The sequence below is a fragment of the Aulonocara stuartgranti genome (assembly GCF_965226115.1).
Source record: "Aulonocara stuartgranti genome assembly, chromosome: 7".
NCBI classification, from domain to species: domain Eukaryota; kingdom Metazoa; phylum Chordata; class Actinopteri; order Cichliformes; family Cichlidae; genus Aulonocara; species Aulonocara stuartgranti.
The window spans coordinates 66,721,380-66,742,500 of record NC_138945.1 but is presented as its reverse complement, the minus strand read 5'-3'; the positions used below and the strand labels follow the sequence as shown (position 1 = coordinate 66,742,500).

The 21,121-nt window shown below is 41.8% G+C and overlaps 2 protein-coding genes across 5 annotated transcripts in view; both read right to left on the bottom strand.

Moving 5' to 3' along the window:
* The window catches only part of LOC309711243 (FYVE, RhoGEF and PH domain-containing protein 4-like), a 55,501-nt gene extending 50,573 nt beyond the window's left edge, over positions 1–4,928 (bottom strand). Inside the window, exon 1 of the mRNA XM_082541417.1 lies at positions 4,548–4,928. Coding sequence (XP_082397543.1) covers positions 4,548–4,650 — 103 coding nt within the window. The 5' untranslated portion in view covers positions 4,651–4,928. The remainder of the gene's footprint in view (positions 1–4,547) is intronic.
* Positions 4,929–5,336: 408 nt separating this feature from the next.
* The window catches only part of bicd1a (bicaudal D homolog 1a), a 31,923-nt gene continuing 16,138 nt past the window's right edge, over positions 5,337–21,121 (bottom strand). The window contains exons 2-10 of one of the 4 annotated variants that reach the window (XM_082541412.1): positions 18,026–18,238; positions 15,363–15,515; positions 14,457–14,945; positions 12,787–13,179; positions 10,973–11,728; positions 10,710–10,861; positions 10,365–10,575; positions 8,751–8,836; positions 5,337–7,715 (exon numbers count right to left, since the gene is read on the bottom strand). In XM_082541412.1, coding sequence (XP_082397538.1) covers positions 7,595–7,715; positions 8,751–8,836; positions 10,365–10,575; positions 10,710–10,861; positions 10,973–11,728; positions 12,787–13,179; positions 14,457–14,945; positions 15,363–15,515; positions 18,026–18,238 — 2,574 coding nt within the window. In that variant the 3' untranslated portion in view covers positions 5,337–7,594. Of the gene's footprint in view, positions 7,716–8,750; positions 8,837–10,364; positions 10,576–10,709; positions 10,862–10,972; positions 11,729–12,786; positions 13,180–14,456; positions 14,946–15,362; positions 15,516–18,025; positions 18,239–21,121 lie in introns of those variants that run through there. The other 3 variants (XM_082541413.1, XM_082541414.1, XM_082541415.1) reach the window with 3 other exon arrangements.

Sequence of the window (21,121 nt, the reverse complement as noted above, 5' to 3'; positions counted from 1 at the left end):
AAATACATACACACCTGGCAAGTGGTTAAATATTATTGTACAACATTTTCACGCCAATGTTAACATGCCAGTGAATATAACAAATGGAAAAACACATCTCAGACGATGTCCTGAAAGTCAAGTGATTAAAAAAAAAAAAAATCAATAAATTGATGAGATTCCTCCTGATTCTCGTGACTTTTTCCAAAGAACAAAGCGATAACAAACTTGTGAATGGAAAAATACCAGACAAAAGTATCCATGGAAACCAATTAAAAAGAACTTTTAAAAACACATTAATTCAACATTTGATCCCAGACCTCAGGACAGCTTGAGGGTGGATATTCATTTATTACGTTTATAAAATATTTATCCTCAAACTGAAAGTCTGACATCACAGATCAGCTGTGAGGTGTTGAGTAGGCCACCAAACTATGCTTGGAGCTAAACAAATGTACTGTGACACCTGCACCGAAATCAGAATAATACTTTTTATTCAACAGTTTGTAGTCATCTCATAGCAATTCACGTTTTCCACATTTAAGTTCTTTGCGTTATCCTGAGGAAATGATCTTACTTGTTAGCAGGTATCGTAACTACTCCAAAAACAAAAAACAATTAATTTTTTTAGTTATTACAAAAACCTATTAGCTACATTTTCAATAAAATATTATTTTATAAATTAATAATCTGAGCTGCTGTTATAAAAATCGTAACTTTTGGAGTCGTGCACACATACAGTCCTGTGCAAAAGCTCAGGCACACCTCACTCCTTATACTGTAAACAGGAAATAGGTGAAGCGATTTATTAAAACATATGAAAATATACATGGAAATACAATAAATAAGACAAAAAACCTTTTTGTACAATTCTAACGAGCTTGAAAATCAGTATTTGGTATGATCACCTTTATTCTTTCGATGCAGCCTGAACCTGTGCAAGCCTTTGTCTCATTTCTTTAAGTAGTCTGCAGGAATAATTCTTCAGGGTTCTTGAAGAACATTCAAAGATCTTCTTTCGATGTTGGCTACCTTTTGTTCTGTCAAGATGACTCCTCATTGCTTCAGTAATGTTGAGGTCCGGGCTCTGGGGAGGCCGGTCCATGCGAGATGCTTTTACTGCACTGGCAGTGTGTTTAGGCTCATTGTTGCGCTAAACACGAAGCTCCTGCCATTTATAATTTAGTCTATTTTGATTTTGGCTGAAGTGCAGCCTCAAACCATGGCAGCGCCTCCACCATGTATTACAGATAGCTGTAGACACTGTTTCACATCTCTCCCGGCCTCTTGCATACATACTGTACCGACGACAATTTGAACCACAAATGTCAAATTTGGGCTCATGGAGGTTTTATCTCTTCGGTCCAGCTATTGTGTGATGTTGCATACCTCATCTTCTCCTTGTTTTGCTTATTAACTAGAACTACTCGACACTCTTTTATACTGCCGACACTTTATTCACTTTTAGTCACTTGCAGTTATTTATTCACCTATTCAGTCACTTTAATTTTAAAACTGTGTAATTTTATAACTGTGTATATACTGTATATTCTGTGTATTTATTATCTCACTCTTATTGTTTGTCCTTATCTTCAATGTCATGCTGCTTTGTTGTATCTTAATTACCCCTTGGGGATAAATAAAGTCTTTCTGATTCTGATTATTTAATGATGGCTTCTTGACAGCCATCATCCACTGAGAGCATTTCTGAAGAGGCTTTAGCGAACACTACATGGATCAACTGAAGGGCCAGATGGATCTCAGGGTCTGTGTCAGATTTTCGCTGGATGTTTTCCAGTTTGTCAATAATGTGACTTTCAGATAGTGTTCATCTGCTGTACATAGTTTTTTTTAGGGCTAACATTTCTTAATTAGTCCTCCATTGTCAGGTTTCCTTAAAATTTGTAAGGATGTAGTGCACAGCATGTCAAGATTGCATTTAATAGCTCTTTAGGAATCAGCTCGTTGAAACTTGTGAGGTATGAGGAAGGGGCTGAAAATGAGTAAACAAACAACAACAAAATAACCCAACAACCTTGAAAGACCTTCAGAAAGCAAGTCCAGCTTCTTGTTAGTTTAAATATAAAGAAATAAAGGCCATTATTTCAGACTCTTGCATGGTACATGTGGATTTTTCCTCCAATCTAAGCCGTTAAGACTCTTTAATCACATTTTATTTACAAGATTTTAACTATGGTGTAACCACAGAAGTGGGTGTGGTGGGGGGCTGCGACTGGCCGCTTTCATCATTCAAATAGCAATCACACATGAAGCAATGCTTCTCCATAACCACACATATGATTTATGAGCAGTGTTTACTTATGTGGTTCAGCAAAGCATGTCATAGAAAAAACTAATCACTGTTGAGCCACCGTGAACTCAACTGTACAAGAGAACCATTGCTGAAGAGAGTTAAAGCCAGCGGAGGACAGTAAGACAGTTCAGCTCAGCATGAATGGCCATCAGTGCAGCAAAAACAATACCGGCAACAGCAGGCTAGCAGGCCACACAGCTGCTGATTCATACAGTCCCACTGCTTCTATCTTAGCACACAAAAAACAAAACAGTCCCTTTGTTGGAGACTGATACGGCTGTGTTCACATCAGCATAAACCGACGTGCTGTGAAGCTATTTGGACTCCACTGAATTCATTTTACTGTGCGTGTAGATCATTGTGAGACGTTTCTAAGACATGGGCCCACATACACAGATATATTCTGAAGGTTATGATGGTATCCAAAGATATTTACATGGTGCAATCCAACTCCGTTACACTGACACGACAAAAAAGGGCTGACATGGTAACAATGTGTTACAGGTTCAAAGGATAACAAACTTGCAGACCTAATAGTTTATTTCCTGACCTTTTGTCCCCAGTGACGTGATCAAAACTGACACAAACGACTGCAACGTCTGTCCTTCAGAATAAAATAATGGCTTAGAATCCACATTCATACCAAAGCTAGTGAATCGTCTGGCCTGAGTGAATGGAAGTAGAGCGTAACAGATGATTAAAAGTTTAAAACCGTGTCTCTGCTGAAAGCCAGAAAATAACCGCAGTCAAAGAAATGCAGGCTCAGCCAGGCATAATAAAAATGCTGGATCATTAAGAGTCATATTGGATCAAGTTGAACAGAAGAAACAACTGCAGCAGGGGCAATTAAGTCATACGTATTAGTTCGATTCAGTGCTTTAACTCCCGAGAGCGATCACAGTTCATGTGCAGGTTAAATTTACTGTGACAGAACCAGCATGACAGATTTGTTGTTCGGTGCTAATAAACTGGCAGTGAGAATGACGGCTGGCTTTCATGGTAAGATGTTAAAGCCTCTTCTGATGGAAAATGACAAATCAAATCAATTCTTCCAGAAATTAGCCAAGACTTCACATTAACCACATCAGCAGCCTGCGTTGCTCAGTTCTCAGATTCAGTGCTGCATTTTGTTATTATCCTTTGGCCTATTATCATAAAAGCAGTTTTACATAAAGCATAGACAACTTGGTATATGGCGACATTGTGCAATACAAGGGGAAGTGATTATAAACGTATAAAAGTGACTGCAAACACAGGGTGATTCAATGCTTGGTAATATTTTTGGGTATTTTAGGACTGAGCTCACTTCCTCACCTTAAAGGTGTGGACTTGTAACAGGAGCGGTCCACTGACAGGCAGATTTTATGATCTGAAGCCACCTTCCCTCTTCATACATGTAGTGATAATCACTGAACAAAGTTCACATCAAACTAGGAGTACTGTATTCTTAGCTGCATGTTTGCACAAGCATGCAGTAGGACTGCAAGATAAGGCGATAAGTCTAAGCTGATCTTGCCCAGTCATAATTGTAATAATCATTTGGATCCTTTTTCAGAGTAATTTCAAATGTAAAACTGGATTAGCGAGCCGGGCAAACTTTCAGTCACAAGTGCCAGGTCGGGGTTCTGCAAAGAGTCATCTGGAAGTTTGTTTGGTCACAGATCCCAAGATTTTTTTAATGCATTTGAAATGTTAAGCTGAGATACAAAGTGCACAGAAACCTTCTGAGGAACACCTGAGAGGTGTGTGTACAGGCAGTGTCATATGACTGCCTACTAATTTTTGTTCACTGTGGTTATTTGGAAGAAAAAAAGAAAAAACATGCCCTCCAGCCTGCAGATGGTTACACAACAGGTTGGGTCTTGCCTTTAAACCCTTCATACCTGCTGATCAGCCAGCACTTCAGCAGTGGTGTGTAAACACGGGGCTGTAACGGAGGTGTGCCGAGTGTCACGGCCTGGCCATTCCACGCTTACCCAACCGGACTGAGGAAAACACATCACGGCTATGTGACAACTAAAAAAGTCATAAGGTACGATCTGAGTCATTCGTACCTGCACATGAAAGCGTATTTAATGTTTCTAGTGGTTCCTGTGAAGACATATTAAATATTTAAGAAGTTGGATAAAAAAAGTCGCACAAAATAAATAATAAAAATAATAGTTGAGAAATGAATCTCTCAGAGTGGCTTTGGGATTGTAGCCTACATCTAATCATCAAAATGTTCCCTACAATTTAAAAAACAAACCCTCACCTGCTTCTCGTCGCTGCGTGGCGTCCAGACTTCTCGGTTTCCTGCGAAAAGCCACTCTGTTAAAGCTCTCCATTTCCCCCCGAGACTCTGACCGCTCAAGCATTCGGATACTTAAGTGACAGGAATTTCAATCTTCAAGAATAACCACGAAAATGTTGAGCAACGCGATCCCCTCCTCGCTGCAAGTTCACAACCACGTCCAGCTTCGCAGCGCCACTTACAACTGTTTGCCCGGGTCAGTCAGCAGCACTGAAGACGCGCTGGATTTCGGTAAACAGACCTAATAATAATATTCATGAATATAGAAAACCTATGTGAAAGACTTTCGGTTTGATTCAGTGAGTTCCCTCCAATGGCACCTTGATTGGGTGCTTCCCGAGCCGCACCCGCCTCTCCAGTCAGCGGAGCAGAAGCCTGTTTTTTTTTAAACCACCTTACAGCGACTTGTGCGGTTTTTATTCCCTCACACACAAAAAACAGAGCAGTGTTGTGTGTGTATATGTACGGTCATTTTAGATCCTTTAAATAGCAACACAGTGTAAAATGGGCTACTCATACAGAACTAAAATAAAAAAGGGGAAAGTGCCCATTACGCAGAATAGGCCATTCATTTTCCTAATTATAGATTCGTGATTGCATATCACTTTAATGTCAAGCTAAAGCTAACTTTATTGATAGTTACAACAACAACAACAACAACAACAACAATAATAATAATAATAATAATAATAATAAACTAATAATGCATTTTTTAGCTGTTACCTTTTATATATTATTTTTTATAATAATATGCAATATTACCAGTGGCACTTACTAAACGGCAGACCGCATACTGCATTGGACTCTAGGAAATATTTGTCACCCCTTTAGGCATGACACTGGCTCACACTGATTTTGTCCTATAGTATAATTTAGCATTTTAACCTATTCTGTGTTGTCTGTAGGAGCACAGGAATACAGGCACCATCATTACAGGAAGTCTCGTGGAGTCTAGTTTTGTGTAGCTCATTAAAAATGGCAAGGCAGAGAAACAGACGCAGAAGCAAAGTCATACAAATCCAAGGGCATCTTTTATTTAGTTGTGAAGCCAATTGAACACCGTTTTAAGTGGTGGAGAAACTTTAAAACCCACCGCAGTACAGCATACTGCTAGCATTCCTTTTTAACCATGTTATATTTTTCCATTTTTAGATTAGTCTCTCTCCATCCATAGCTATGTTGTGCAAACAAACCAAGAGAGTTAGGTCACCGATGAGCCTGCATGAGTGCAGAAGCTACTTTTGGACCACAAATGTTTTCAACGCTCTATAGTTGCAAAGTAACAATCTAACAATGATAAATCAAACAAATGTACACACACACACACACACACACACACACACACACACACACACACAGCATCCACTCAGTTGTTACTGTTGTAACAGAAGTTCTGTCATTACAAGATTAATACTGACTATGTAGTTTTAATTTATCCCTTCCATATCCATGTGACAAACAACTGTATCTAACATCAGAGACATTATGAGTGTACCAGACAAGTACGGTACAGAAATATGGGACTTCAATTATGCAACAAACTCCACAAACTGCCCATCTCAGTGTTTCAAAAGCAACAATGTCTCAATTTTTACACAGAAAATTGACAATAGTGCTCCTTCATCAAAATCGGCAACACTCCTCCTGCTGTTTTATCATTCTTATCCTGCTGGTTAGTTCATGATGACGGAAATGGTTAAAAGATTTGGTAAATCTTACCCAGATCAGTCTGAAACAGGGGCAACTGTATTGCTCTAATGCATAGTGCAGAATTGTGCTTGAACAGTACTCCATACTGTATGGAGTAAGCATGTAGAGAAAGCTGAACAAGGTGATGTTTTGAGAACAGCGTAAGCTCGGATATGGAAAATGTCAGCATGATTAACATTTTTCTTAATGTCATAATTAGGGGTATTAATGTGAATAATAAAAGTTTTCTGAAGAAAATGGTGAGATTACAATGATGAAGGTGACAGTTACTTAAGAGGAGGCACACCTTTGGGGAATCCTCTGTCCTTAGCTAATGTTAAAAAAGGAGGTCAGTTCACTCCACGGTCACTTAAACCTGTGCAATTCAAAGAGCAAAATAAAAACCTCAGCCCAACAGCCCTAGTCTTGATCTCAAACACCCAACCACTCACCTACCCCGGTCTCTGAGAGACCTGAGCTATGTAACAGACAAACAACACATCACCAGAGTCTGCTGCAAATCATTACAAAAATCAAAGCAAAGGGAGTTATAAAATAGTCCACAAGCATCCAGACTACTGATGATTCAAAACACAATTAAATTCGCCATCATAAAAACAACAACAAAATGAAAAATATTCTTATTCTTTGAATCTAGACCTTCATTAGCCTGTTTACAAAAACCATATTTGCTAACACCCCTTTGTAAAAATGATATATGTGAGTTTTTGGGGATTATTATGCTGGTAAAATCTAATATTTCAATTTCCTTAAGTTTTTCAAAAGAAGACGTTCTGCTTTTGTTTGTTTTCGTTTTTTGGGGAAACAAATATACATATACAGTAGTGAATGTGCTAAACTGTTTAAGTCTTCATCACAGCAGGAAAACTGTCTTTGAGCTCCATCTCGCAGAATGACAAAAAAGGAAAACACACAAAAATATACAAGTAATAAATATATCAGAAATAAATAATTGGCAGAGTGAATAAATTATAAATAAATACTAGGAGAAACAGGGCGGCAGATTTCAGTGTGTTGTCACTGGCATTTCTGCCTCAGGTCAGGTCTCTGTTTTGTGTTTCCAGGACAGTAGGTCACTTCCAGAGATGAAGGAAGCGTCCTGCTCCTCTTCTACGACCCAGGTAACCAGGAGGCCGGCCACAGCTGGGCAGTGTAGTGCTCAGTGAGATCACAGAGCCCAGTAAGCACCCGGTTGGACTGCTTGGTGGAGGGGAGCTAAACTGAGGGAACCCCCGTCCAGTGTGTCTGTGTCTCTGCAGGACTGCTTCCAGACTGAGGTCTGAGCAGGACCAGCGTGGTTAGGTGCCAGGAGGATGGGGCTGCTGGGCCAGACAGTTACGAGGGTCGCAAGGGGAGAGAAGGCTTCTGCTGCTGGACAGGACTGCTCGGTGTTCCTGGTGGTCTGCCAGAAATTTAGGACTGAAAGGAGGCAAAGACACATGAGAAGAGAATAGTGTGAAAAAGGTTATTCCAAATATAAAATGCAAAAATGGAGCATGAGACGGTTTCCTTCCACATGTAAGCATGAAGAAAAAAACATGCTTAGATGTGGATTAATACCGATACCACTTACATCTGATACCCACTGCAGCATGTTAGCTTAGCTTAGCATAAATACTGGAAACAGCTATTCAGCTCTATCAAAAGCTAGAAAAATTAGTAGTACAGGTTACATCTGAACTTTACAGTTTGCATACTTAAACTCCTTTATTGTATCTATTAAACAAATTCATTTGCTAATGTCGTTCTTTTTCTTTGGCCGTGGCCAGGCCAGCTATTGTTTCCAGTTTTTATGTCAAGCTATTCTAACTAGTGCTAACTAACTGATAGTGACAACTTCATTTGTGGTGCACAGACAGAGTGGTGTCAGTCTTATTGTTTAAGTTAAGGAACAAAGGAAATATGTGCACTTTTAGAAAGTCAACTACTTAAACCAGGCCAGAAACAACATGGTGCACGGTGACATCGAGAAATCAAAACAGGGTTATAACGTGAGGTAATAACAACATCAGCAGTAGAGCCTAACTGAAAAAAGAAGACCCTCATATTCATCACTGGATCAGCTCTTCATTGGCCTGCTAGCAACATAGCATTGTGCAGAGCATACGTTAACAGACCCTCCTTCCAGTGAAAACCTCGCCTTGTCAGAAAAGCATGTATAGATACAAAATGGTCATGCAAAACTGCTCATGCAGAGTGACAAATAATTCATAGTGTGAACTATTAATTCCAGAATACAAGGGTTTGCATAATACTTAATGTAAAGGTTAATATTTGGATCATGCAGGTTCAGTTATCTTGATGCAGGTGTTGCTGCTACTAAACAAATCCAACTAAAAATGTGAAAAAGTCACTTTATATGACAAAGATGTGACATGTTACTGATAGAATTGTATGCAGATAGATAGATAGATATTAGTAAGTCTACTGCTAGCAGGTTCTACAGCTTGTTACCTGCGTACTAGGGAGGCTCTCCCTCGCCTTAGTTGTGGGGAGAGTAGCGGTACTGAGGCAGCAGGCTGCTGACAATCTACAAGAAACTGATAAATTAGACAAATATACAAAGTGGTGACACTCGGGGTTAGACAACAGGACAGAGATAACAGGGTGGACAAGACAAGGGAAGACCTCGTCAGAGACAAAGACACTGAATTCTACTGTTACCGTGACTTTTAGGGTGAAGCACCAGGCTGATCCCGGTCAGTTTTTCTCAGTACATTACTATAGATCAATAGCACACTGGAAACCAAACTGAGTATAGCTCAAGTGACTGCCCAGTCTCATCAGGACCGGCCACTGCACAGCTAGACAATCTGTGCTGGAAGCAGAAAACACAAAACCCCCAAAGAGACAGAGACATGGACACTTTTACACACACACACACACACACACACACACACACACACACACACACACACACACACACACACACACACACTTGCCAATACAATATTATATTGATTTGCAAGGGCAAAAAAAGACAAGGACGCGTACAGTGAAACAAAAGCTAAAAATATAATCCTACTCTACCTCACCCGCTGCATATAGGCATTGTATTTTTGGACTACACCAGTTCTGCTGAGGTCTTGTTTACTCGCTCATTTAACACGTAGAAGATTACACATTGCTTTTTAAAAACATTTAGTTTAAATTGGCTTATTTATAATATATGTGACTGTAATTCGGAGTCAAAAGGAGGGAGAAAAAGGTCCAACAGCAATTGACTGCAGTTTCAAAAGGGAAACACATTTGATCAAACACCGCCATCTAGTGTTGAGAAATGGTTACGTCGCAAAGAGGATTGTGCTGTAGCAAAGAATTCTTTTGTTTACTTTCCCTTTTCCAAAGAGGGGTTAGGAATACACGGAGAAAATGCTTGACTGGTTTTCCTACTAGTCTGAGCCTGTCAAAAACCTGGGACAACTTAAGTCATGGTGTAAATAAATTGTAAGGAAAAATCTCAGCTGTAATTCATTGAATCTGCCACAGTGAGGGGCTGTGAGTCATTAAAAATAAAGCCATTTTTGCTTTGTTGTCATTTTGAAACACTTCCTAGTATTGGGGAATGATGTCATATTTTATGGCAGCAGGATTTTAGATGGAAGAAAAGATATCTAATATCAGATTTGTTATCTGGTATTTCATAAAGAATCTTCCCTGTGATGTGTCATGGGCACAGATGTTGCATGATAGTGCACCGGGGTGCCTTATGCATTTCTAAACTAAAGACACGTGATACCACCTCTCCTATTCCACCTAATCTAGAGGCTTCTGGGAAGAAAATTGGTGTTGGGTGTGGAAATGATGATAAAAAACAGCGTAGGGCTAGGCATTTAGGATCTACCAACGACTTCGAACTCCAGAGAGAAACTGGAGTAACTGCAGTGACGCAGAGGTGAAGGTACGGCTGATATCCACAAAGCCACAAACAAACATGAGGGAGGTTAGCTCTACACAGGGAAGATTACAAAGGGTCACAGTGGTGTTCGGGGTGTGAGTGATGATGATGAAGTGGCTGTGGAGGCTGGTAGGGTTGGAAGAAATTGTGGGGACACCTCTGCGACTTACTTTGGGTGGGCTGCTTTTTATCTTGGGCACTTTAGCACCACGGGTACGGTGAGTCTGCTCGTGGTCAAACTCCAGATCCTCCAAGCGTTGGGTCAAGGCCAGTTTCTGCTGGATGGCCATTCGGAGGAGGGAGTTCAGCGTCTTCTTTTCATCCTCTGCTGCCGCTAGCTGCCTCTGCATCTCATCCAGCTGTGTAACATATTCATCACACCTACAGGGAGATTAACAGACACACAGCAGGATTATGTGTAGCCACAAGTCAACATTTATACGCAAATTCTACGTTTTAACCGAACACTTTGCTTTCTCATCTTAGCTGTGCCACATTTCCTGAGCCCTTCTCACCTCGTTGCAAACATGGCCCTGAGAGAAGAGAAGGTGGCTGCATCTTCTTTCAGAGCCTTCAGTTCATTCCTTAGCTTCGTCATGGTCTCTGTCACCATCGCCTTTTCATTTTCATACTTGCTCTTCAGATTAGCCAGCGCAACTTCTGCTGTCTGCAAAGATGGGCGATTTGAATTGAATCATTTAATGTTAATAGAAAATGCATTTTAGGTTTTTTTTAAAAATGAAATAAGTGCCAGAATCCAACAAACAAAAGATTTTACCTGCTTATTGGCCTTGAGCACCAGCCTGAGTGTAGCTATTTGCTCTCTCTTAGTACTAAGCAGGGACTTGAGCTTTAGTATTTCTTCCATGCAGGACTCTTTGTCCTTGTCAAGCATGGGTGCTAACTCCCTAGCTGCAGCCCTTTGCCTGGACAGCTGCAGCGAGCGGTCAACAGCCCTCTGCAGGTGTTTGATCTGGTCTCTGATGATGGCGTTTAAGTTGTAGATATTCATCGGCTCCTTCCGCAGGTCCCCACTTGAGTCTGAAGGTACCGGAGATGGGCAAGGAGAGATGCCGATGACCGGGGAGCCGGTGTAGTTGCGGGTAGGGCTGCTGTGGCAGGAGTCTGCTGGGTTGTGAGTTGTTGTCTCGTTATGCTGGGCATCTTTGGATGGGGAGTCTGTGGAACTGCGCGGAGACTCCGAGGAGCAGGCTGCCGATGCTGCCGCAAGACGTCGCGCCAGGCGAGGCGAGAGCAAAGCTCGAGGATCCTCCGAGCCTTTGAGGCTGCCATTGCGTGTGATTCGGCTCTGGCGGTAGTAATCCAGCATGACACGGTTTGGTGTCTCGTTGTTGCACAGACAGACGTGGTGGTAGAGTTGCGCCAACTCCTCACTGAAGGTTACCAGCTCATCCTGGGCAGCGTTCAGCATGCCCTGGCTCTCTGAGGCAGTACTCGCAGTTGCTCGGAGCTCCGCCTCCAGGCTTACAACCCTTTCCCGGCTTTCACGATAACTTCGCTCCAACTGTGTTACCTGCTCAGAAAACAAACAAACAAACAAACAAACAAACAAACAAACAAACAAACAAACAAACAAACAAACGGTGAGTACTAGGGGTGCAACGATACTCACATCGATATTGAACCGTTCGATACAGTGCTTTCGGTTCGGTACGCATATGTATCGAACAATACAACATTTTTAATTTATTTCTTTTCTTCTGACGATGCTGTCTGTGTTGAGAGCTCAGTGGATCTGCGTTCGACTACTCCGCCTAGGCTGCACTGTCGAGCGCAGATCCACTGAGCACAGCGCAAGCTAGCAAGACAGAAGCTAAGCTCGTTGCAACATGGCAAATTGAACCTCCCCCACCCTCATTCAGATCTGACCTTTGGAACTATTTTGGTTTTCATGTGAAGTATGACCCTGAAGGTAAGCGCGTCATGGACTAAAGTAAAACAGTATGTTGGATGTGCCACGCAATGCTCAATTACATGGGTGGGAACTACTGTGTTAGCGCAGTTAGCTCGTTAACGTGCTGACGCCGTCCAGCCCCATGCACGGGGCGATCCGCGGTAGCTCGTTAACGGAGATTTGCCGTGTTGTGGCGTTAACGTCATTTCAGATTTACGCTGACAGCACTAGTGGGAACATCCGACATCATCCCGAGTCATTTAGACAGCCGTTAGCACAGGATTCTCCTTATGGGGACCTGATATGTTTAATATGCTGCTGAGAATATAGCCCAGAAGAAGCGTATAGTATAGCTTTTATTTTGGAAAGAGCCATTTCTCTGTAATAAACTCTCTTTTCCAAAGATGAGGGATTTCTCGATCAGATAGATTTATTATTTTATCCCTTTGTTGTTTCAGCAACGTTACATTTAAAAACTGTACTTTTGAGTTAAAATATATATTTATAATTTTAATAAACGACAAATTAAAAAAGCATGAAAATTTTTTGTATCGAAAAAATATCGAACCCTGACACCAAAGTATCGAACCGAACCGTGAATTTTGTGTATCGTTGCACCCCTAGTGAGTACGTTTGCAGTTTTACTTTCAGCAAAACTGGATTAATATTGCACAAACCTGTTCAGTCAGTGCCTGGACCCGGCCATCATCATGGCTGTCTCCCTGTCCCTCCACCGCCTGATTGTACTTCTCCTTCAGGGCCTTGAGCTCTGCTTTTAGGTCGATCACCTCGGTCACCGCCACCTTGTACCGACACTCAAGAATCTTAAAACCGTGGATATCGAGATCATGATGGCTATTGGCCGTTGGGGATGAGGACCCCCCATTAGGTTTCTCACTCTCTTCTGGATCATCGAGCTCTTTGTCTCCATTGAGATGTTTCATGGCGTTGACGCGCTCTGTGAGACGATGGACGCGCTCATTCTGTTCAGTCAGGGCACCTTGTGTGTACTGCAACTGAGTCTGGGACTCCTGCAGGTTCTTGAGCAGTGCTGCCTTCTCACGCTCCACCTGCACGACAGAAATACAAAATTAAATTTGTTTCTTTTTGTACTTTCCAGTGCAATGTCATTTTTGTGTACGTCCTCCAGAACGACACGTTAAACTATATTAACTCATTCACTGCCATTGACGTCTATAGCCGTCAATTGCAGTGAATGAGTCAATGGGTTTAACTCATTCACTGCCAATGGCTGGCAGTGAATGAGTTAAAGCAATAAATCTGATTTTCAAGTTCTGAGATTGAACTATAAGAAACTCTGGACAACTCCAGAAGAAACACAATGAAAACTGGACTTCAGCTGGACATTATAAGGCTGATGGTCTTTCCCAGACAGATCAACTCAAAAGAGAAAATTAGCTAGTGAGTAATTGTGTTTACAGCGAGAGGCACACTGTGAATAGAGCAACCACTAATCTAGTTTTCTCCTCCCTGCTGGTGCCCAGCTAGATAAAAGATGTACAGTAATGACTTTATTTGCTTTTAGCACGAGTTTGATCTCTCTGTGGTTTCACTGTCACTTAACATTCTGTATACCATCCTCCACGATGAGTGTGTTTTGTACTCAAGTGGGTTTAAGTGAAAGCTAGTTCACCTATATATTTTATATTATATATATTTTGTATTTTTACATTCTTTGTATACAGTAGCAGCTTTTCACAGCGTTAAGCAGGAACTAATTGCGGTGTAAATAAAAGTGTACAAAGCAGTTTCCTTCACTTTTGGCATAAATCTGTTGCCTTTCTCGGCCTTTGTCTTGCAGCTGCATTCTCGCATACTGAAAGCTACTCCCTCCATAACATGCGTGAAAGCATACATAATATATAATGCATGATACAGACACTGAATGTGCATTAGCATGCTTCTTAAAAAGCACTTACCAGATGGGCGCCCTGAGCGCTAGGGCCTCGATTTGAGTCTGAACATTTGTGATGTCATTCCTCTAGTCTTTCTCCACTTCTCATCTATCTCTAATGTCAGTACAGGGTTCAAATGACAATAACCTTAAATGAATGCCTTCAGACTCCATCAGTCTTCACACTAAAAACTAAAATATACTGTGGGAAGGGAGATCAATATGGTAGTCCTGCAATCTGCTCTTTGAAGCTAATTTCAACCCCCTTCAGCGCTGTTATTTAAACCCTCGGTGACGTTCAAGTGACGTCAGTGTCCTTGAAAATAAAGATTCGGTGACCCAACGATTTTCTGATTTCAAACTGGGCTCGGGGCTCATGTGGGACTTTAAACTTTCAGTGAAATTTCCAAGGCGCTCTCTCTTATGACCTACCTGCAGTAGCTGCTGTTTAAGCTTCTGCATCTCTGACAAGTTGAGCTCGCTGAACAGATCTGGCACGGGGTGAAGGCCATCTCCCTTTCGGCCGGGTCTGTAGTCCCCGTTCATCTTAGCCATCCCAGAGCCAGCGTGAAAGTGACCGTTGCAGCGGTTGTTATCCTCATTGTTGCCATTAGCAGCAGGGATGGTGCTGCCATTAGTGCCGTTGCTCTCCTCGGGGAACTTCAGGCCTTCAACTCCGGTGACGGTTAGCGCCAGATGGGCCCCTGCGCCGTAGACGCTGTCACCCAGGCTGATGTGATGGGCTAGTTCTTTCCTCAGATTGTTCTTCTGCTCGCGCTCAGTCTTGAGGGCATCCAGGGCTTCTTCTAACTGACCCTCAGAGATTTCCTTTAAGCGCAAAGCGTCTTCCAGCTGGCTGTTCAGAAGGACAGTCTCCTCCTCCAGCACCTTAATTTCATGTTTCAGTCCCTCGTACTCCACCTGAGGGACACAGAAAGGCCACGTGATAACAGGAAAAGAATTATTTTAACACATTTGTAAACAGCTGGTAAAAAACAAATCCTTTTGAAATTAATATAACCGTTAAGATCTCTATTCGACTTCATCTAACCACGTGTCTAGAGCTAGTTTAAACTAATACGACTTCGTGTTACTGTGCAGGAAACACTGTGAGATCACTGAGAGCACTGGTACATTTTGGTGACACGAGTGTGAGTCATTAAAATCAATTGAGCCACCGATTGCTGATGCATCACTGAAAGTGATGACAGATCTTTAATAGGCAATTTCACAGATACGCTTAAATCTGAGAAATACATTTAGAGAGTGAAACTCTACACGACAATGACACATAAATAAGAAGCTATTAGTGTGCAAACTGTTGATCTTCGTACCAACCTGGCTCTGCTTGAGTGTGGACACCAGTTTCTGAAGTGTGATGTTCTCCTCCTCCAGCTCTGTGTAGTCCTGAAGCAGCCGGGTCTCTCTGAACTTGTACTCTTTGATCTCCTCCCTCATTCTGCTCCGTTGCAGCTCGAGCATCTCGTTACTCTGGAGGAGGAAAAACAGCGGTGACATTTTTAACAGTTCCCATCACTCTTTCCGCTCATTGAGGTCTCATTGGTTGGGATAAATCTGCAACACGTCTTGAGCCGACTACAAGCCACTGTGGCCAAATTTATAATAGCTACATCAAATTAATTTAAGATGATATTTACTGGAATTAAGAATAGACTTCTCATAACCATCACAGATGCTAACCCAAACAACATGCAGTGATCAGTAACCAGGATAGCTAGCATGTAAATCCAATATGCTGAATATGATTAAACCCTAACAGGCAAAGTGGTGCCCACGTAAACAAGGTCAATATCAAATACAGTCCCGTCAGCTTAAGATTGCATGACATGCACAGACTCATAATGCTGATGCATGTAGACGTGACGTGACTTTGCACACTGAGGTAGGACTTTCTCAAAAGCTATTTTTTTTACATACCTCTACTGTACATGCGCTGAAACACTCTCTGCTGTTTCCCAAAAATTAACTAGATGATATTTACATATCAAGACAAAAATGAAAAAATATATTTTATATATCTTATTTTCACACACAGTTGTGTGTAAATGTTTGCAGCCCAATGCAACTAGTGGACAGAGTCTGTAGTATAGGCTACAAAATAATGTTACAGTGCATTTGCGCATGTGTGTACTCCTGCTGCTGCAGAGCTGCCTGCAGCTCCCCTGCAGTTCTCTGTACATATGGCAGAAGTGCTGACCCAGAGACTTTGTGGGTGGAGTGGGTGGCTACACGCATTGGCAGTGAATACGATGCTACTTTTAGAAGTGGCAAAAAACCTGAAACTGAAGACCTCAGGTCTACACTGAACCTCCTGATTTGTGCATTAGCTGACAGGAACTCCCATTATATAAAAGTTAATGGTGTAAATGGGGAAATCCCACAAAGGCACAATTGGACTGTTTTGCAAGTACATTGAAAGCACTTTTACGCTAAAACTGGCTAAAACACTGTAAAAAGAAAAAAATAGAGCAGACCAAAAACACACAAAATACATTTGCGGTTGATGTATGAACATGAATATAAGCTTTCTGTGATACATGTTGTCAAAATACATTTTATTAATAGTGTGCAGGATATTCAAGGCCAAATAATACTGGGGGCAATCAGACCCTACGGTCAGGGACAGATCGGCACACAACACTGGCACTGAGCCCGCCACAGGGCAGAGCTGTTCACAGCACGAAGTGCGGCTGTTAAAGTCATCATACAATGGTACCCACAACAGGGGCCCAGCCATGTTGTGTTCATTCATCCCTGCCATCACTGCTGTTGTGGCAAAGTTTTACAAATTTAAAGTTTAGGCCTGTGTTTCCTTTTTTGGGCTTTAAAGTGCACTTTGATTTTAACCCATGTGGCAATCTTTATCACTTCTCATGTTCTGACTTGTAACTCTAACAACAGACATCTATCTAAACTAACTCAGTGTCTTTTTCCCCAAACCTGTATATGTTAGGTTGCTTGAAATCTGTAAAACAAAAATCTTTTAATTAGATTTGCTCTGTGGTAAATGAAGCGCTCGATGTCACTGCAGCACCTGCCTCTCACGATGAAAGGAATCCTGTTCATTAACTGGCATCACATGTGCAAATGAGGACTTCAAAAAACAGCAGAAGGCACTTCATAAATATATCAAAGCGCCACACTCATGACTCAGACATGAGGCATTTGTGCATAGGAACAACTCATCGTGTGTAAAGGTTTATCAGGTAATTACAGCTGAGATGTTGATTTTGTTCCACATGCTCCAGCACCATCAATATCTTCACTTCTTGTGAACTTTGAGAATGAGCGAACATCACAGCACTGCCTGACCAAATTAGTGAATGAGAGTGTGTCCTGTGGGCGTAGTGCTGGTACTCTGTCCCTACACATGTGCCGAGCTCAGGGCATTTCACTTTATATCCCAGCTTAGCACTGGATTTGCCCCCCACAATGGGGTCGTGGCCGCAGTGTCTGACCCCTGCTCGAACTCCGGTACTGCCCAACACAGTTGCTGCAGACATATATACTTGCATAAATACACACTTTGCACATATGCATATCGTTTATTATTCTGTGTGAGGCATGACACCTTTTAGTTTGTCACAGTAACCTCTTGATCTTTGATAAACACATAGGTCTCATGTTAGTTAATGTAGAATAAAAGAAATACTAGTCAAACTGTGGAAAACAATCCGTTTGGACTCAAGAATTGATCATAAAAACTATAAGATGGCTTTACATGCAGTTAACTCTTACTGTATCTCGCTCAGTCAAGAGCCAGCTGCAAGCCAAATGCATTCAAGTTTCAAAACAACTAATGTGCACATCTCATAGAGAGAATTTTAGGTGTTGGTGACAAAATACTACTGACATAAGCAGAAATATATAAAAAAGTGAAATGCAGTTTTCTTACACACACAGTAGATTCAATTTCCTGTTTTTCTTTATTTAGGAAGTAATAAATCGTCTGCATGCTTTCCTCGTGTTGACAAACTCACCTCTCGTAGCTCCTGTACAAGTGCGTTGAGCCGCTCATTCTCTGACTGGGCGTTGGACGCCACAGAGCGGCTAAGCGTCACCTCCGACTGAAGCTCCAACAGGCGGCCCATATAGTAGGCCTCCTTGGAGGCGGACTCCTGCAGCAGTGTCTCCTCATTGGTCTCCCCATCCTCTGCCACCTTCCGTTGGTTGGTGTAAGCCTGGCCAAATGCCTGAAGAGATAAAAAAGGGAGGGAGGTAGGGTAAGAAGAAAAGGAAACCGGTATTTCTGTAAAGTCAAAATTAAAATCACACTGATCCAAATCCTGTCAAATAGCATCAGCATCATAATCCAAGCGATGGAAGGGATTAGCACACACTGCCTCGGAAATCTTGCACATCTCTCCCAGCTGTGTGTGCTAGGCCGAGTGCTGCTGTACTTTTGACCACTGGCAGCACTGATGGGACACTTGCAGGGGCTGGCCCTTAAGAATACCTGCTGTCTGTCGATGTGGGTGATGTTTCACTCAGATCAATAGACACAGTGTTCCCATTTTCCTGACACAGGTTTTCACGACACTGAGAGCTGGCGTGTCATGATAAAATCAAAGCAGGTATCAACAGAAAAAACATGGCAACCACAGCGGGCCTGCTGGGTCAAAGTGGTAAACTAGCAAACACACATTCACTGTTAGGGGAAGACCAGTGTTTCCAGTTCAGCGCTATTTCTCGGTCAAGGTTTCCTGAATGCATGTGTGAGTTTCATGACTGGAACATCAGTAACTGTTTTAGTGATTCAATAAACCATGCTTCCCTTTTGCCCCTTTCCATCAGGAGAAATGACTTTGGCGCCTGCAGAAACCTCTGTGAGAGAAAATGGATCATCTGAAAAATATTTTATGGTTTACAATCGCCACAGGATGCTGTAGACCAGCGGTCCCCAACCTTTTTTGCGCCACGGACCGGTTTATGTCTGACAATATTTTCACGGGCTGACCTTTAAGGTGTCGCGGATAAATACAACAAAATAAAACCAGTACCGGCACCAAAAAAAGGAAGCTTTAGTCATAACACACGGGAAAAAACCCAGGGAAACCGAGTTAACGATAAAAACAATAAAAAAAATAAACTATAAAAACCCTGAAAACCATAAATTTCACACCCGAGCCTCAAATCTCGCTGCCCGATAACAAACGACTCACAGACCGGTCCGTGGCCCGGGGACCGCTGCTGTAGACGATACTGTATTGTATGGTTACTGACTCTTCAAACTGACCATGCAATTTAAATAGGAAGCCATTTATTTTGAACTACATGTTTTAATAATGTAAGCTTCCCAATCCCATCTCATCATCATAATATTTTCTCTGTTTGTCATGAATCATTTATTAGGCACAAGCATCCATTACTTTGAAAAGACATGAGCCTAAAGTGCAGCTGTCTTTTCTTTTCATTTGTGGCTAACGAGCTAAGCGGGCAGTCTCCTGCTGTGTTGAGGTGAAATTAATTTGTGCTTTTACATGTAAAAAAAAAATAATTATGAACCACATGTTTCTCTCTTTATGGATACTTATTATCAAGTAAGCAATAAAGTGGAATTAAAGGTTAAATTCAGTTCAGTTGCAGTTATGGCCAACAGGCACATTTTCCAATCTGTCAGTGTAACCCACTTTTAATCTACATGCTGTAAGTCTGTTAAATAGAAGCTTTTTCATTCACGCTCTCCTCAGAGAGCATGTTAATGCAAATTCAATAGACCTCTTTATTATGCCTTTGAATTACAAGTGTAGCAGTTAGCATATGAAGAAATGCCAGCAATAATCGGTCTGGCAAAATGCCCCGTAAACTAAAAAACACTCGGCAACATGTATCTATTAAAGAAAGGTTGTATTATATTTCTTTATTATTTTCCTTCTGTACACACCACTTTCTGTGTATTTCATCATTCTCTTTTCATACTCCTTTGTGCACTCACCCTGGTGCCCCCTCTCGGTCTCAAGAGAGCCACAGTGTGATTGTAGTGAATGATTAAGAGGAAGGGCCTCTGGAACAAAACAGACGATTAATTCTAGGCACAGTGTGACTGAATGAGCTTGCATTCTCTGCTCGGATGAGAGCCCGGCAATCTCGGAGCAGGCCTCACGGCAACAGCTGGGCTCTGCAGGACAGGAAGTAAAAATCTGGCCCGGACAAAACCCTTTATCACAGCATTTAGTTCCAAAGAAATTAGTAGGAGATTTCAGTTAAAGATTTTAAGAAAAGAGGTTCTGGTCCTCTGAGGCTTTCCCTCCAGGAAAATGCATCTCCCTGCATCACATTACAATCTTCTTGAGAAGCTCCTTTTAATTGCTTGAAAGTGCATCGTGCAGAATTGGATCAAAGACTCCCGGCCAAATGTTATTCTCTGCTACAGGGATCATTTTAACACCAAAAAAAGACCTGTTTCAATCTTTCGACATGTTTTAAATCTCATGATAATTACATGAGCTGTATGTATAAAGTGACGCCCCAGTATTTGTGTCCTAATTGGCAATCAAGTGGAGAAGATTAAAGTTTAATATCGTTTCCTCAGGATCACATTAATATGGAGTCACTCATGGGCAGCCATTTTGGATCTTTATACTGAAAATCACAGACTGCAAGAAGTGTTGAGGCTCCACACTCGTATGTGTCTCAGTGGACAAAGTCCAGACAATGGGTTCTATAGATATTCATCCCTGGGGCGACAGGAGGAGGAGCAGGCAAAGGGAACAAACCCACCACTGCAGCAGTGTGAGAGTTTGTGTAACCCGAAAATCCTTCCCTGTCTGCTGGAGTCCCTAATGAGAAGTCAGGGGAGGTGCTCTGGGTGTGTGATGTTGTATTTGTGTGTATATGCATACAGCAAGGATCTATTTTTACACCCAGGAGGTCAGAGGATGGAGCTATTTCTGCAGCAGCAATTAATCTTATGAAAACTTTCATCATTAACAGGGGGACTAATCTGTTGTACAGGAGCTGTTTAATTATAGATGATAATGTAGCGTAAAGCTAATGCAGGATATACACTCGATTACATTTTCAGAGTCAAAGAGCAACCCTTGGAGGTAAATGAACATGCTCGAAACGTGCAGAAA